The sequence below is a fragment of the Vigna umbellata genome, chromosome 5, assembly GCF_029865625.1.
Source record: "Vigna umbellata cultivar VRB3 chromosome 5, Vumbellata_1.0, whole genome shotgun sequence".
Classification (NCBI taxonomy): domain Eukaryota; kingdom Viridiplantae; phylum Streptophyta; class Magnoliopsida; order Fabales; family Fabaceae; genus Vigna; species Vigna umbellata.
Window position 1 is genome coordinate 17364793 of NC_142169.1, and position 19055 is coordinate 17383847.

General features: G+C 32.4%; 1 protein-coding gene across 1 annotated transcript; it reads left to right on the plus strand.

Annotated features, from left to right (window-relative positions):
- The first annotated feature begins 12438 nt into the window (after positions 1 to 12438).
- Positions 12439 to 15052, plus strand: LOC124831445 (syntaxin-21-like). The gene is made up of 7 exons (XM_047305435.2): positions 12439 to 12729; positions 12811 to 12904; positions 13342 to 13481; positions 13795 to 13863; positions 14003 to 14160; positions 14248 to 14348; positions 14661 to 15052. Exons 1-7 carry the CDS (start codon positions 12557 to 12559, stop codon positions 14724 to 14726), a joined length of 801 nt encoding a protein of 266 aa, XP_047161391.1. The 5' UTR covers positions 12439 to 12556; the 3' UTR covers positions 14727 to 15052.
- Positions 15053 to 19055: the final 4003 nt, after the last annotated feature.

Here is a 19055-nt window from a genome sequence, read left to right on the forward strand (position 1 = left end):
CCCTAATGAGGAGTGGGAGTTGAGACCTGACCTGGTAAATGCATTACCAAAGTTCAATGGGTAATAGTATTGCATTGTCACCTTAATTTTTTGATAAAAGTTCCAATTTGTTTAATCGTTAGGTATGTGACTTAGCCTCGAAATCTCTTATCCTATCCAATTGTATAAAAAACCATACCCATTATTTCATTAATTCCCAATTATGTATAAGGGATTGTTGAGTTAATAATTTGATAGAGTACATATAACCATTGGAAGCTTAAAAAACATAAAAGAATAAAATAATAAGAAAACTATATCAAAGTTAGAATCTCAGCCTTGTATAAGTCATGAATTAAATATGTTAAGAAGTGAATTTTAAGTCTAACTCAACTCTACAAAATTGGCTTGAAAGATGAGGTTTTTCACCAATTTATATACAATAAAATAATCTTATCCCTAGTCAATATGAGACTTTGAACACACCTCCTTACGTTGAGCTATATACATCTCAAACGTGGGACTAAACAGTAATGGATGGTCTTATAGGAGGTTGAAATATTGACACAACAAGCAACAAATTTTTCTAACATAAACTTTAGCCTATGGTTCTGATACCATGTTAAGAAGCGGACTTTAAATCTAACTTATTACTACAAAACCAACTTCATATTTACTTTGTCAACCTTTTTAAGCTCTGATATGCACGAAAGACCATCCTCACTAATAATGTCCATCTCACTACCAACAAAGGGTTGATGAAACTGGTTAACTTCTTTCTCATCACAACATCCATATTTTTTTCTTATGCACTCCCTATGACAAAGGGTTCCCAACATAAACCAAATATACTATCAATGACATGGCTAACAATTGTTAGTATTTTGAGGTTATGAAAGGAATAGTTGATGGGGAAGAGAAAATGTGGAGATAATGGAATGTGAAGGTAGTAGTTAGAAGAAGTGTTGTAGTTGTTTTAGCTATGGTAGATGTTGTCTTCATCAAATGGTAGAGTACATGAGTATTTATAGAACCATAGATTATTCTAGAACATAGTAGCCACAACTTATGTGAAATGTCCTAGATTTTTACCTATGTATAATGTTATTGATTTGTTTTTCCTATCTTAAGGCTTTTATACAATATTCTAGAACTTCTATTACATTTTAAAACTTCTATCTTAGGATTTTCTATATTCTTCTAGAATTTGCATTACACTTTAATACTCCTCCTTGATACAAATTTGGTAATGAAGTACCTGAAAAACAATAGAAAGGGGAGGGGGGAGGGGTTGAATAATGTTAAAGGAAAAGTTCTTTTCGCAACCCTTCTCATATAGCACATTTGTCAAGTTTTGGATTTATCAAATGAATACTTAAATGTTCGATTGTGTAAATGATTCTGAATGATAGTTGCTTTTGACGTGCTATTCAGAACGTACATTGTAGTGTTTATAAGAACTTCCTTAGTTGAATAAGAATCGTTTAGTGCGTAAGTTTCTTATATGTAGAAATAAAAATGCAGCTACAGGTTTTATAAGAAAAACGTTTACACAAAAGGTAAACAACAATTGCACAAATATTTTTATATTGGTTCACTTCAACTAGCTACATCCAGTCTCCTCCATAGAGGGTTCCACTATAATCTTCAACAAGATTACAACTAAGTATTCACATCATTCCTAGTCTTCCCAGTCAATGAATAACCTCCTGTTACCCTAGACTAGATGAGTATTCGCACCACTCTTGGTCTTCTCAGTCATTGAATAACCTCCTGTAACCCTAGATTGGATAAGTATTTGCACCACTCCTAGTCTTCTCAGTTAGCGAATAACCTCCTGTTGCCCTAGACTGGATGAGTATTTGCACCACTCTTGGTACTAGACAACCTTGCCTATATTTCCTTAACTCCATAGAGTTTAATAAGTGTTTTAATTCTCTTCAGAATCACAATCAACGATTGCTTAAAGAGGATGTGAGTACAATACAATGCAGTCTAAACACTTGCAAGTGTTTCTCTCTTTTCTCTTTCTCTCTTTCTTACAAGAGTAAGCAAATATTACAATATTGCTTGAATTCTTTTATTTTCTTATACTCAGATGTTTTATTTTCTTAAGCTTTTCTTTTAAACGCTTTTCTTAGGATGAATATTTTTGTTGTATGTTGTGACACCCTAACAGAATGCCACGAGTGATTTTTTTTCAAAACATTTCTATAAGACATTCATTTCATATAATCAAACTTTTATTCGTTTAAAATGCAGAAGCAAAACATAACTATACACATCGTCTTGTTCAAAACGAAAATCTCAAAATATCTTTTTTACATAAAAATACCAAGTTTGAAAACTTTTAAATACTAAAAAATAAATGATCAACCTCGAACTTAAACACCCCATCTCTCTTCAGCTACTTCAAACTGGTCTTATCTGCAACACAATCTACTCCTGTAAAAGTACAATCATCGTAAGTGGAAATCACAACCACAAACATGTAAGGGTGAGTGACCAGAAAATCATAACATACAATATACACTAATCATTTTAAACAAGTAATAAGATAGTCATATTCATCACAGAATTTACACCAAAACCAAGCCATTCATAAAACCAATATTGTTTCCTTGCATTGTGTCATCATAACATGTTCTCACTATTAGGGCGATTCGAGTCGTCTTTCATCGCAACTTCAGACCTATCTCCCCGACTTCTCAAGGACTAACAAGTAAAAACACTAATACTATGTGCACCGGAGCACTATACTCACGAGCCGAAGCCTTTGGACGAGACATTCAACTCTCTTGAGTCCTCGCACAGGAGGAAGGGTGACACTCGAATCTCTGTCTCTGCTCGAGACCTTATCTTTAACGTAACACAGTACGAAAAACTCATACATGACCGACTACAATACAAAAAAAATAACATAGTTTCATGCATCACAAACATTCTCAATAATATACAATAATCAATACTAACACTAGGTTTATAACACCCTTCACCATTCAGTTCATACGCAACCATGACAATAAACATCCTTTCACCCATACAAGGTATTACCCGAAATCCGTTTTCTTTTCATTTAATCAAGTTACTCAACTCAAGAGTGAAGTTTCCACTGATTCACAAGGGTGTATTACCCTTAAACTCACAGCCCAGAATATAATATCTTTACTAATAGCTTTTATTGATTTCAAACCCAACAAAACCATCAACAACAAGCCTAATACTCTTTACGCGTAACCACACAACGCCTGCATCTATTATTTTACACTACGAGGAAAAGTGCCACGGCCCCACCTAAAACTATCCATCAACTTTCTTTAAAAAAAATCCTAACGAAGCTGAAGAAAAACCACTACTCTGTATCACGATTTTGGTGCATCTATCAAGTCAAACCCTTCGTGAAGCGGGTCCCACGTGGGCCCCTAACACACCAAGAAAACTCTCCCTCTCTCACCATACCCACGTAAAGAAACAATTCATGCATCTCCTTTTCTGTTAAAACAACTAAAACCATTTCCCATGCATCATTATTTCTCATCCTCTCATTTATTCAGAGAGACCAATTATGAACCACTTAAAACCACTCTTTCTAACTCTTCTCTTTCTTTTTCTTTTTCATTCTCCACCCAGTAAAAACCTATCACTCTCCAAAACCATTCTCACTTACATATTGCTCCGTGCAAATCATGCATTTTAGTTTTAGAAACCCACCTTCATCAACACCCTTTCTTCTCTTCCTCGTACAATTCAAAACTAAACTCATCCCCTCCTCTTCTACCTTTTTCTTTCTCTTCTAACTTTTCCTTTCTCTGCTAACTTTTCCTTCCCCCTTTAGGCTTAGGCTCAACTCTTCTACTTTTTCATTAACTCCAGTCCAATGCTTGGTCATTCTTCCTCTCTCTAGAACCTAACCTATCACGTAAACATGCATATATATAACTCATCACTCATGCAGCTCTACCAACACTACCCAAGACTCACACTCTCACTCCTTCTCGTCCCAGCCACTACTGGCAGCAAAGGCCAAACGCCCCTAGCCTCCTCTACACCCCATGGGAGTACATGCCATCTCTTCCACAAAAGGAAAGAGGAAAACCCAGCCTTACATACTAAAAAGAAAAATACTCTCGTTTAGAGACTACCAATTAGGGTTCTACACGAAACAACCTAAACAGGTGAAGGAACCAAAATCCTTGCGGCAACCACATGAAAACCCATCGTCCGTTAGCGGAAAAAAGAAAGCACAACCACTACCCTTTCTAGAAACAGAACGACCTCGCAACAAGAGTAATCCACAACTACGGTATACATTATCATCATTCTCCCATACATAACCACATACCAAACTAGATTACTCAACACACCGAAAAGGAATAAACTATCTCCCTTCCTTATGATTCTAACACCTAAAATTACGTTGGCTTCACCCATGTCTTTCATTTCAAAGTTCGATCCTAGAAATAATTTAGTTCTAGTAATAATCTCATTGCATGTACCAAAAATTAACATGTCATCCACATACAAACATATAATGACACAATCACCATTTTCAAATTTAGAGTACACACATTTATCAGCATCATTAGGTGAAAAACCATCACATAACAATACATTATCTAGTTTTTCATGCCACTGTTTTGGTGCTTGTTTCAATCCATACAAAGATTTTAAAAGTTTACATACCTTTTTCTCTTGACCAGGTACAATACACCCTTCAGGTTGAGTCATATAAATTTCCTCTTCTAAATCACCATTTAGAAAGGCAGTTTTAACATCCATCTGGTGTATCACTAGCCTATGGATTGCTGCTAAAGCTAACAACACTCGAATAGAGGAAATCCTAGTCACAGGGCAAAAGTATCAAAATAATCTATGTTGGGTTTTTGAGTAAAACCTTTTGCTACTAATCTTGCCTTATACTTCTCTATAGATCCATCAGGATGATACTTTTTCTTAAAGATCCACTTACAACCAATGGGTTTTGCTCCTTTAGGCAAATCTACTAAGGTCCAAGTATTATTTTTCTGAATTGATTTAATTTCAGTCTTAATGGCTTTATCCCACTGTTTTGCATCAGGAGCACTAATGGCTTCTACAAAGTTACTTGGATCATTATCAACTAGATATGTATAGAAATCATTACCAAACGAAGTTTCCTTCCTATGTCTTTTACTTCTTCTTAATTCCTCACACATGGCTTCACTATTATTATTATTATTATTTTCTATAGGTTGAGATGTCTCACTAACCTTTAAAGGAAAAACATGTTCAAAAAACTCAGCATTTTTCGTCTCCATTATAGAATTTCTTTCAAGTGTATCACTTTTAAGAACTAGAAACCTATAGGCAGCACTATGTTCAGCATAACCTAAGAACATACAATCAGAGGTTTTAGAGCCTATTTTCCTTTTCTTAGGATCGGGTAACATCACCTTAGCTAGGCACCCCCACACTCTTAAATATTTAAGGTTAGGTTGATAACCTCTCCACATCTCATACGGAGTTTTACCAGTTTTCTTATGAGGTATTCTATTTTGTAAAAAACACGCAGTAAGCAAGGCTTCTCCCCAAAGGTTATCAGGTGCACTAGAACTAATAAGCATAACATTCATCATCTCCTTAAGAGTTCTATTCTTTCTCTCAGCTACTCCATTAGACTCAGGTGAATACGGTGGGGTTACTTCATGGATGATACCTTCTTTAACACAATAGTCATTAAATAACACATACTCACCACCTCTATCTGATCTAATCCTCTTAATTTTCTTATTCAATTGATTTTCTACTTCTGCTTTATAGGTAAGAAACACATCAAAGGCTTCATCTTTATGTTTGATTAAGTATACTTTGGTGTATCTAGAATAATCATCTATAAAGGTCACAAAATAAATTTTACCTCCTCTAGACATTGTTTGTTTCAAATTAGCTAAATCAGTATGAATTAACCCTAACAATTCAGTTTGGCGTTCTACAGAGAAACATGCTTTCTTTGTTATTTTAGATTCTACACATATATCACACTTACTACTCTGTTTATCATGCATATTAATTAATCCTAGTTGTTTTAATTTCATAACATAGGAAGAATTTAGATGTCCTAATCTAGCATGTCATATATCATATGAATCAATAATATAAGCAGAAGAAGATGATTCATTAATATTTTCGGAAATGTTAAGTACAAAGAGACCCTGATCACAATATCCCTTCCCCACAAAAACATTATTTTTTGTCATTACAATCTTGTCAGACTCGAATGACACTTTAACCCCCACTTTTCCCAGTAGTGCTACAGAGATTAAATTAACTCTGATTGATGGCACATGTAGCACATCACTCAAGGCCAGAGTCTTTCCAGATGTGAGTTTGAGAAGAACTTTCCCTTTTCCCAGAACAGGAGTGGTCCTGGAATCACCGAGGTAAACGTGTTCTTCTCCATCCCCTGCACTAATGTAAGAGGTAAAAGCACTTCTGTTTGCACAGATATGCCTAGTAGCACCAGAGTCTACTACCCACTTGCTCACATTGGTCATCAGATTTACTTGAGAAACGACCGCAGCAATAATGTCATCTCCTTCGACTATATTAGCCTTAGGAGGATTGTCGTTTCTTACTCTGCGTCTACACTGCGGTGCATGATGGCCCAGCTTCCCACATACGAAGCAATTTCCTTTCTTCTTAAAGGTGGGGTTAGATGTGTTGGGGCGAAATTTTCGAAAATTATTTTTCTTATTGTGATCAGGTTTGTGTTCGTACCTTTTTGGAGCAGGTTTATCTTCTACCATGTTTGCTTTTGCAGACAATGCTTTGGCCCTTACAGCAGCACATTCTTTCCTGTTGGTATCTTCAATAATTATGTGAGTGATCAGCTCTGAAAGTGACATTTGCTTGTGCCTATGTTTTAGTTGTTGCTTGTAATCAGTCCATGAAGGCGGCAGTTTCTCGATCAGAAGCTCTAAAACAAACTCATCTGGAAGAAGAACGTTCTCCGCTTTGATATCTTCGAGTAGCTTATGGTACTCATTAATTTGTGACTTTATGTCCTTATCTTCAACCATTTCCCAGCGATAGTAATTCCCAATTATGAATCTTTGTCTGACTATATCTTCAGCAGTGTATTTGAGAATCAACGAATCCCAAATTTCTTTCGCTTCCTTATAGGAACAGTATACATCGAACAAATCGTTAGAGAGTGCACTAAGTAAAGTATGACGGCATACCTTGTTTGCATGAACCCAATCTTCAACTTGTTTTGAATTTGGAGGGAGACTGGATTCGGGTTTTGAAGATGAAAGAGCAAAAGCGACTCCGTACATGTCTAAGAGGGTTGACACGCGTTCTTGCCAGCGCCGGAAATTCTGACCAGAGAAGACTTCAATTTTTGATACATCCGGGAAAGGTTTCGCGAAGACCGTCTGAGTTCCGGAAACATTATTCTGATTCTCTGGGATTGAGTTGTTGTTGTCAGCCATAAGTCCTTAAGATTGTTGTAAAAGCTGACAAAAGTAGAATAAAGATCCCAAACAAAATACTTCCTGAGGCGTGTAGGTCACTGCCCTTAAGGACTTATCCACGGTGTATTGCGCAAGCCCCCCAGGATACAACAGGAACTTCTCAGAATTTCTGAGGATCTCAGAACTAGCAAGGAACTCTAAATAGAGTATAAGAATAACCCAGAATAATTTTAGAAGAGAAAAAGAGCTAGAGAATGAAACTCAGAAAAGAGGAGAATAAGAAAGAATGAAATTTTTTGTGTGTATTGGAATGGAGGAGGAGCTCCCTATTTATAGAGTTCATGGATCAAGCCCATGATCCCAAAAGTCCAAAATATCTTTTAGAAAAATAATATTTTAATTAATTTAAACGTTGCAAAACGTTGGAGCCCTTTGCTTGCGGAAAATGTTGGCAGCACGTTGCATAACAAAAATAAATTAACGTTGGCAACTGCACGAAACTTGCGCAACGTTATATTTATCTTTTGCAATAAATAATAACAAAAACACAACACCCACACAACAAACCACGGGTTGCTTCCCTTATCTGAACTCCAAAGATTGCTAACACTCCTCTAGTCTCTAGAATACACTAGATGATCTCCCCTCTCTCGCGGCTGCCGTGAATGAGTCACTCTCTCTTAACCTAAAACTGGTTTTTAAAACACCTAAATATAACCAAATATACTACTAAAACCCTAGACTCTCATACAGCCCAAAATCTCTCCTTATCTCTTAAAATATTTCTGTTAAGATTCCCCGCTTCTATAATGGCCGAGAATAAGAAAACAGCCTATCTCTATCTTTTGTTCCCTGGAAGAAAGAAGAATAACACTTAAACTTTATCTTTCCTCTCCTAATACTAAGGAACCAAGTAACAAAAAAAAATTAATTAAATGCTAAGCAAGGAAAAGCTAATTTCTCTTCGTGCTCAAGGATTCGAAGCAATAGAATAAAAAGAGATAAAATCTCTCTGCCAAAAAAACGAATAAGAAAATCTAGATTTGTTTTACATATATATAGGCAAAAATAAAAGGTATTTTACGTGGGCAAAAAATTTTAAAATTACGGATCTAAACAAGTTGTGGGGACCAGATGACTTCAAATGAAGAAGTCGTGTCCCTACACGACTTCGTCCTTACCTCTGCACGACTTCACTCTGACACAGTGGTTAGAGGTGAAGTCGTGCACCCCAAAAATAATTTTAAGACTTGGTAATCGATTATCAGGCTTTGTAATCTATTACGCATGCTGAAATCATCCAGGGGACACGACTTCACCTTATATAGGCAAAATATCTTTGGTAATCAATTCTAGAAATCTAGTCACTAGTGCAGTGAAGGGAAACGACAGGTTTTTTTTACAATACGCTTTGATTTTTGAAGCGAAGCATATACAGGTGAGATAATAAGAGGGGGTACTTTTGGCATCGGTTCCAACCTAGGTAATATGTCCAAGGTTTCTACTTCGGTTCCTTTGCACCCGAGGTAGTAAGGAAGAAAAAAAAAAGGAGTAGAGGGTTTATAGCTCTATTCAACCAAGGTAATAACGTGGGCCTATGGCAGCGGTTCTAACTAGAACCGATGACAAAGCCTTTTATTTTTTTTAAATCACGTGCACCTTATGACACTGATTGTGGTTGAACCGAGACCATAGATATGTTTTCTACCTCGGTTTTTGCCATAATCGAGGCCTATACTTCGCAAAAAAAAATTAATAGCAAGTCTGCTTTTGTGATATCCACTATCACAAAAACAGACATGCATATCAAATAGTATATTTACAACATAGATTCAACACAACACTCAATAATTACATCATATAATGTTTAAAGCATAATGTAAATAGTCTAATAACTAATAACTATAAATCAACTAATGTGCCAATGTATTTTAAATATTAATAAGTATGCACTATTGTATAAGACACATGATGTTAATTAGTGTATATAAATTCCAAATGATGGAAAAAAACAAAATTCATTAAATCTAAATATTATTGTTTTCCAACCTCTTGTAATATAGGCACAAATAATGTGTTTGTCATCCAATACATTACGTAGTATTCGCACTCATATTACTCACTTTGTCTGTCACACTACAATATATCATCATAGTTGTAAATAGTTAGTGAAAATCATTAAAACAAAACAACTATAAGTATGGTTTTAGCATATGTCAAATCTTGAGAGTCAACCATGCAAGCTTTTTATCGTTAGTAGTTAATCTCCCAGACAACATTATACGTGTTGCAATGGAACTATTAAAAAAAAGCTTTAGCATTCATTTATATAACAATGAAATTCCAAACTGAGGTTCTTACCAATCAACTACATGTCTAAGATGTTTGGGAGGAGAATTATGCAATGAGCAGAACCACACAACATAACTCTCCGGTATGGAAACAATGAGTAGCTGCCAATAGTGTCTGAAATTAATAATAACTTAATTGTTATATATTAAAATCATAGATGGTACTTTGAAGTTAACAAACTTCACTTACCTAGATATATATAAGGGATAAAATATATCTCCTTCCCCTTTGTAAAGTTGCTGGTGAGATATGTTTGGATATCATCAAATTTATTTGCTTCGTGAGTGACTTGTGGATCAATGAACCCATAGATATCATTGTACCCTAAGTTGTTACTTACACCAAACATATACCTGAAATCAAAAATTACATTTGATATAAGTATACTTGATATATAAATCAATTTTATATAAATAATTGCTCATAGACTTACATCATCCATAGCTGAATTAATGTAATATTCAACTCTTCTTTTTCCGACGCAAGCTCCCTAACATCTTGACTATGTAGGTATATTGGGACCTTAGAGCCTCTCCCAAATACATTAGATCATATTCAATCTTCATAGGCTCATTTGCAATAATGTCAGAAAGTTGCTACAATGCACCAAGAGGATCGTCCTTAGATAAAGGAATCTTCTTCTATCCAAGCGTCTGTTGTTACATGAAAAAATAGGATAAGTTTTGACATCAATAACATGTAAACTTTAAAATTGAGAAGTGTAAAGTAAGAGTCCATACCGGGGGGTTAGAAACAGAACCAACCAAGTGTTTATGCCAAGCGATAAAAGATTGGAATGCCTCTACCATAGTGAAAATCTCATCTATGGGAAAATATGTGTTTTTATGTTTTCTACAATCTTAAGAGTTTTCCTAAGATTTTTCTGTGTTGGATATTTTTGAGCCTAAGTCTTATGTTTCATCCTATAGTATTATCATATTCTCATTTCGTTTAATGTTATTTGATTAAACTTCAAAACATAAGAGTGTTTAGATGTATAGATAATTTTGTCTTAACAATCTCCCCCTTTTCGATGTTTAACAAATACACAACTAAACGATATAATTTTTCTTGGTTCATCGCATAGGTTTAGACTTATGTGTTTGTTTGTGATTATTTATGTGTTTTGCATGTGGGGTAGTAGACATAATCAAAATATATAGAACAACAATTAACTTAAAGCATGATAAAAACATTATTTAAATAATCAAAACAAAATGCAGAAATAATACAGAAATAACACATAATGAAAAATGATCAATTTTATATTTAAACACATAAACATATTACATGAATGTAAATATGGACTCTTAAAATGAACTTCTAAGAACCTAGAGACTCCCCGTTAGTACATGGTCCTGGATGCTGACACGTATATGCTCTTTCTTCTCCTTATTTGATAAATATCGAAAGGGAAAAAAGGAGAGAAAGGACATCACAGCCCGACGCAAGAGATGGTGCTGTGAGAGTGAGGGACGAGGAGGGAGCTGAAAGGGGTTATGAAGGAAAAGTAGAAAGGGGTAGGGAAGAGGGTTTAGATGTTCAAGAAAAGGGTTAAGGGTAAAGAGAGAGGATGAAAAGGGTGAAGAGAGGAAATGAAAGAGGCGGTTGGAAGCTTGGGTAAGGCAGGATTTGGTCATAAAGGGTGTAGGTTAGGTGGAAGAACTACGTGCATAAGGCAGGTAAGTTCTAAATACAAGAGTAGGAAATGATGTGGGATTATCATATTCATCATTGTCTGGTGATCAGGTGAGATGATGATGATGGTCCAAAGATTTAGAAGAAAGCTTCATTGGTTTGAAATTAAATTTATGAACAAATTTACCCACGATTAATGGTGTTGCGTTTACCAATGGATATATCCATAAATAAGGTCGATGAAAAGAAATCAAATTTTGAGATTATAAGTATGTGTATCTATAGGTTTGAGACTAGTTATTATAATTATTGTGAATGAGAAGAGACTATTTTGATTCAAACATTAAATGACTTAATTTAATTTAGACTACATTTAACCTTGTTTAACTTTTTTTCACAAATATTTTTAAAATTGATCTAATGGGCAAATTCATTTTATCATGTCTCAATCAATAATTTAAAAATTGGTTAAATAATTATTTTTTAATGTGACAATATTTTTAATCTCATTCAAATCTCACCATACTTATTATTATTTGAAATAGATAATAGTGCACTATATTTAGTTTTTCTTCTACTTTAAATTGGTTTTATAAATGTTATTTTACTTTAATTCAATCTTTCTAAAGGTGCCATTTGTCACGCAACATTCTCATCCAAGTGTGAAACTTAACAAACCACTCTGATAACACACATTTCTGCGAGAAACACGTTACAAGTAATAAAATGACCTATAGTATAAAAATACTCAATGAATAGTTTTTTAAGTTCATAACAGTTAGTATATTTCCACTTAAAAAAAAAAAACCTCTAATAATGTCCTTGAATTCCAACATTTTTTTTCTTCTAATAAAATCACATAATGAATGTTTATTTTAATTTTAAAAATTGTTTTTGTGATCCAAACAAAAACAGAGCAAAAGGGGGAGTGGGGTCTGTGCAATGTTACTCGTCACTTTTGAGTCATGCTGCCACTTTCCAATTGGTTCGGTAATAATTAAACTAAATTAAATTGAAATTCAAACTCAAATTCTGAACTGATACTGAAACTGAAACAATTCCTCTCTGCGTCTTCAAGCAACTGCCTTTTACTTCAAATTTCATAACCTAAGTGAAGGATCTCTCCGTCGTCCATGAGTTTTCAAGACATCCAAGGTGGACCCCACCCTCAATCTCGCCGGAACCAGTCGCCGGCGCAGGCCGTTGCTGCCGGAATTTTCCAGATCAACACTTCCGTCGCCACTTTCCGGCGACTCGTTGATGCCGTCGGAACCGTTAAAGACACTCCCGAACACCGTCAGAAGCTGTACCTTCACGTTACCCCCTTTTCTATTCAATTTTGTTTTTTTTTTTTTTTTGTGTGTTTTCACTATGGTGTGTTTGGTAGGCACAATACGAGGCAGAGGATATTGCAACAGGTGAAGGATACTTCTGCTAAGCTCAAATCCTTGAGTGAATCTGATCGTGGTGCTAATTCCAATGTAGGCTTCTCTTTTCTTGTTATTATTTTTTATGTAATTTTGTTTTTGCTTTCTTTTTCTTTTATTTGATGCTTCAAATGTGTGACTTTGAATTTTGTTTACCCACAATTGATCATACCCTGGTTATGCTTCCTGGTTTTGCAAATCACTTTTCTCCTTTTATTGCTCTACTATTTTTCTATGCTTGAAAAAACTATGAAGATTTTTGTTTGAATTTTCTCACACTGTGAATATGTTCTTATGTAATCATGATCATTTGTTACGTATGTATGTTGACTCTACTAGTAACCATTTCATCCACTTGTGGGTAATTTCGAATTGGTTAGTAAAGATTTTTACACTGAGACTGTTTCAAAATTAAATCAGCTAGAATTGTATCTGTGTAAAAAGTAAAAAAGTTTGGATAGATAGCCTTCCTTGTTCTTTTTGTAACCCAGGCTAGTCAGAAAATTGAAGATGCTAAGCTTGCTAGAGATTTTCAAACGACATTGCAAGAGTTTCAGAAAGTACAACAGCTTGCTTCTGAGCGAGAATCTGCTTACACCCCTGCCTCCGCCTCTTCTACTTTACCAATAAGGTCAATGAATGTACTTGTATGAAATTTTTTACAAACACTTCTGGAAGAAAAAAATAAGAGTAAAATAGAAATTAGCTTCTCTAAACTGAAATTGGCGCAGAAGCTCAAATAATTTTTCTGTTTTTCTTTTTAACTTGTTCGTTAATTTTAGTTTATAAAGAAGCTGTTTTTCTTTATTTTTTTCTTTCTTAGAAGTGTTTATGAAGAAGGGCATATAATTGTAAAAAAAAAAATGACTTCTATACTGTTAAAAACCTAATTTCCTTTTTGTTTCCCTTGTGTTTTGTGCTCTTTTTCATTTCTGTGTAAACAGCTCTGGCTCTGGTGAAGAATCGACTGGAATAGATGTCGAAAGTCAACCTTTTATTAGAGAGCAGAAGAGGTGAGTCAGTAACATTTCAGCTGGCTCACTGGACCGATTCCATTCAATAATATTTAATCTTTATTTTACCGTTATAGGCAGGCTTATTCAACTCTTGATTCATGGTCTGATTTACTTGATCATTGAAATAAAACTATAGGCAAGAGATACTTCTATTGGATAATGAAATATCATTCAACGAGGCCATGATTGATGAAAGAGAACAAGGAATTAGAGAGGTAGAAGAGCAAATTGGACAAGCAAATGAAATATTCAAGGACCTTGCTGTTCTTGTTCATGATCAGGGAGTTGTTATTGGTAAACAAGATTACCATGTTACTTGCTTGTTATTGCCAAAACACTTAGTTATTCTAGTGGTTCATATTTTATGCATAATTATGGCAGATGACATTCAATCAAATATTGATGCTTCTGCTGGTGCAACAACCCAAGCTAGGGTCCAGCTAGCCAAGGCTTCCAAAAGTGTGAAAACCAAAACCTCATGGGTGAGTCACAAAGATCTTATCGTACTAATCCTTTAGTTTTGGCTTTATAGACATCAGAATATGATGCCTCCCATTTCATGTTTTACATCTGGAATTTACTTTTCAGAAATAGTTTCGTATTTCTTACTTATGGAATAGCACAGTGCACACTACCCTTACATGTTAACATCTCTGCACGTAACCCAGAAATATATTCCCAGTGTCAGACCAGCACGCAACATTATTCTTTTACCAGTAATGCTATTATGTTATTATACTTGTACACCATTCTTATGTTATTTGACTACTCATATAATATTCTTTTCTTTACAGTGTTGGTGGGTGCTTGTAATTGTTGTTGTTGTGCTGGTCATATTACTTATTGTACTCATTCTTTAGTGTGCAAGTGCATACAACTGGGAAGGATTTTTTGTCCCGTATTTGGTGTGTTTTGTGGTGTGAAGAGTGTTTTGACCAAAGGAAAGTGTTGGAAAGTACAGCAATGCAGTTTGATATATTGACTGCATCTGCAGCTGGAAGTTGGAAGAGGATAGTGAGGCAAAGTGGTTTCATTAAGAAATATTGTCTTGTGTGTAATATTGACTAGTGCATGAATACACAAGGAAAAATACAAGAGAAAACTCATGAAGAATCACAAGCTGTGTATGATAAGGAACAAAGGAACTTCTTTACTAAAAAAATAAGTCTTTGTTTTCTTTCTTTAATATTTGTGGAAAGTTAATTTCTTATTAAATTGATACCAATAATCGTGGATACAACTTATGTTTACGCAAAACAAATATGCTACTATTAAGGAAAATAAATCACATTAACCGGAAGTAGATAAAAAAAAAAGGAAATAAAATAACATAGGGTTGTTTCTAAAAAGTAAATTTATTCTAATTCGGATTTATTATAGATGGCCTCAACAAAATGGTCATCTATCGAAACAATACTATCACATTAGAAAAAGAGAACGGTAAATTTGTAAGTAAGGAGGAGACAAGGGTTATGTAGTAGTATCATAACAAACTGCATTCGTTGTCAAAACGAAAGAGGAAAACAGGTGGGTGACGAGGATGGATGGCAAGGGGTATATTTCATTTCAATATTTAAAGTAAAATTTCATTCTCCTTTTTTATATTAGATTTTTGTTTTATCTTGATTTTGAATGGAGAATATGTATATGTATTTAAGTCTATATTTTCTTATTTATTATTTTAAATATTAATTAAATATTTTTTACAAAATAATAAAAATCATGAAAAGAAAAAATACATATCTTTTTCTTTTATATCAAATATTAAAATTTTATATTGGAGATGATGTTAATTCTTTAAATGGATTAGTTTCATATCTTATTGAGGGAAAATCTTTTCTATAAATATGCATAATATATCAAATGTATACTCTAGAAATATGCTATGAAATTAATTATTAAAGAAAAACTATTGCAGGTGTTTTAGATTATCTAAAATATTAAAAGTATTTTAGTAATTTAAAACAAGAATGAGAATTGAGATGGATGCCAATATGTATATATTTATTTTGTCATCTTATCTAATTTAAAAATAATTAGTTATTATCACTCGTAATCAATTTTTAAAATTGAGACTATTTAAAGAATACTTAAAATAATAGGATGACAAATTAATTTGTTTTTACGAATATTTTTTGAATTTGTCTTTGTGGTTAATATCTAATTTTTTTAATTAGATATGAAAAAATAAATTTATATATATATATATATATATATATATATATATATATATATATATATGTATATATATTTACATGAAAATACTATACTTTCAATTTTAATTTTAAGTATTTAATCATGTAAACCTTTCATTATTAGGTAATATAAAAAAATATATATATTTTTTCTTTACTTTTTTTTGTCTTTAATTTTTTTTTCATTTGAAGAATTTTTGTTTCGTTAAATCCATTTTCATTATCTATGGTTTAACTAGTTTGATATTTGAAAGTTTTCTCGTAACACCAAATTATTTTTCATTTTATGATACTCTTAATTATACAATTTTTTTTCCAATTTCGTTCAATGGTTCATTAAAATGTTTCTAGGACTCACATATGATCAATTTTACTCTCTTTAATATTTTTATATGTTACGTAAAATATTGTTTTGATATTTTTATATAATTATTTTATCTTAACTCATTATCACTACAATCCTATAAAGATATTTTTTCATTATAATATAATAATCTAATATCATTGAATCATCTATATCATCATTAAAATATTAAAATATGAGATATCTATATCTAAATTCAAGTTATTATTAGTTTAATATTATTTTCTTTATGCGATTTTTTTCAAATGATATATTATAATATTTATTATAAAAAAAATTCATTAGAATATAGATAATGTAAGTAAAAAGACATATAAAATATTTTTAAACTTGAACATTTGTTTTCCTTTTAAAATATTTTTAAAAAATATTAAACGTTATCAACTTTATTTCATTAATATTTGCAAAATTAATAGATATTTTGATTTTCATAAAATTTTATTTATGTGCCTTAGTATGTAGGAGTTGATCCTAATGCTCTCTAACTATAATTCCTATTAATTACCATTAATTTTATTCAACAATTTTGGATAAATATAATAATTCCTAATCTATACCATTAATTTATTTTCAATAATGAAACCCTAATATTTCTAATTAGGAATTGATCCCTAGTGTTCTCTAACAATAATTCCTATTAATTACCATTAATTTTATTCAACAATTTTGGAAAAATATAACATTTCCTAATAATCTATACCATTAATATATTTTCAATAATGAAACCCTAATATTTCTAATTAATTTACACTATCTCCCAAGTTTGTAAAAAATATCAATCATGTTCATGTTGTTGGTGACTTGATTCACAAAACATTATTTTTGAAGATCCTAATATGAAAAGAGAGTTTCATCACATTATTGCAAAAGTCGTTTAAATCTCCTAGAGAAATATAAGAAGCTAAGTATGAAATTTTCTTGGATATTTTGAAAGTCTAAGGTATTATTAAAAAGTTTGGTGCTACAAGGTTTAGAGCATTATTTGCAAAATCAATATTGTAATCCGACTTAAACCACAATGAATTGACATATTAGTAAGTTAACTTGCTTATAAATATTTTATTTTTGTAATTTATTTTATATATTTGTTGTAATATAATGAAAGTGGGTTATTCGATTTATTTTTTTATAATAGTGGAAAACAAAGTATCACCTAATTATTCAAATATTATTATAAAAATAGAAGTTGAAAATTAAAGTATTAATGTGCATAATTTGAAAAATAAATAAATTAAACATCCAAATTATTTAAACATTATTTAATAACATTGTAGTATTTAAAAAATCAAATTATAAACCTACTAGAAGTAGTAAATCATTACAATAAAAACATATAAAAATTGTAAAAAAATTAATAAAATGTTGTTGGTGGTGGGTTACAGGTCAACCCACCTTCAAAACAACTTGAACCCATTTAACCAGTGGGTTAAATATGTTGGGTTCAATTCAACCTAGGGATAACAAAAAAACCTGCCTATGTGAATACTTATGTGGATAAAATTTGCGACATATAATTAGTACTCATAAGTTGCGAATAGTGGGTATTTTAATACCCGCTTATAAGCAGGTCGAGTGCGGGTATTATTTTACTCGACCCGCAAGTACATGTTACTTACAAACAATAAAAATAAAAATTTAATTTATATTTTATTTAATTAAATTAAATTTAAAATATTTTTTTTATTATATTAAAATTAATTAAAATTAAATTTTAATTTATATTTTATTTTATTTATATTAAATTGTATATATATTTTTATAATTTTATTTTAAAAATGTATAAATTATATATTTTTTAATATCCATGAATATTCGTGGATACATCCGTTGAATTTTTTGAAACGGGTATCTACGTGGGTAGCGGGTAGGGATGACAACGGGTCGGGTCGGGCACAGATAGTGCCTACCCGCACGAATATCCGCTTAAAAAATATCGCGAATATTTTAAAACCTGCGGATATCCATGGATACCCGTAGATACCTGCAAATATTTAAAATAATATATTTTTATAAAATATTATAATAAAACTTAAATAAAATTACAAAAAATATATAAAATATAATATATAATATATATTATATTAAATATAAATTAAAATTTAATTTTAAATATATTTAACCTTATAAAATATAAATTAATGTTAATTTTAATTAAATTTAACTTAATAAAATATAAATTAATTTTTTTTTTCGAGTAGCAGATATCCGCGGGTACGGATAGTATAATACCCGCACCCGACCCATTTATAAGTGGATATTAAAAAACCCACTACCCGCAACCCGCGGGTAGTAAATATTCGCGGGTACCAACTATCCGTTATGAATTTTATCTGCGGATATCCGTGGGTACGAATTTTTTTGCCATCCCTATTAGCGGGAGGGTTGTAGGTGGAGTTCTCATTTTGCAAGTTGGGTTGTGGGTAGGCACTATCTGTACCAAACTCGACCGGTTGTCATCCCTAATTCAAACCATATTTAAAAGCTAAAACATTGCTAACACAACTCGACTCAAACCCGTGGTGAGTCGGGTTGACTCACATGTCAAAACCCATTTTGACATCTTTATTGAGTAGGTAAACTCAATACCTTAATTAGTAACATTAGGATGTACTTGTAAGGCTTATGAGATT

Excerpts from the sequence above, each read along its gene's own strand:
- LOC124831445 (XM_047305435.2), top strand. The coding sequence starts at position 12,557 with ATGAGTTTTCAAGACATCCAAGGTGGACCCCACCCTCAATCTCGCCGG. Across the intron at positions 12,905-13,341 it reads ATCGTGGTGCTAATTCCAAT|GCTAGTCAGAAAATTGAAGA; the intron begins GTAGGCTTCTCT and ends TTTGTAACCCAG. Across the intron at positions 14,349-14,660 it reads TGAAAACCAAAACCTCATGG|TGTTGGTGGGTGCTTGTAAT; the intron begins GTGAGTCACAAA and ends TTTTCTTTACAG.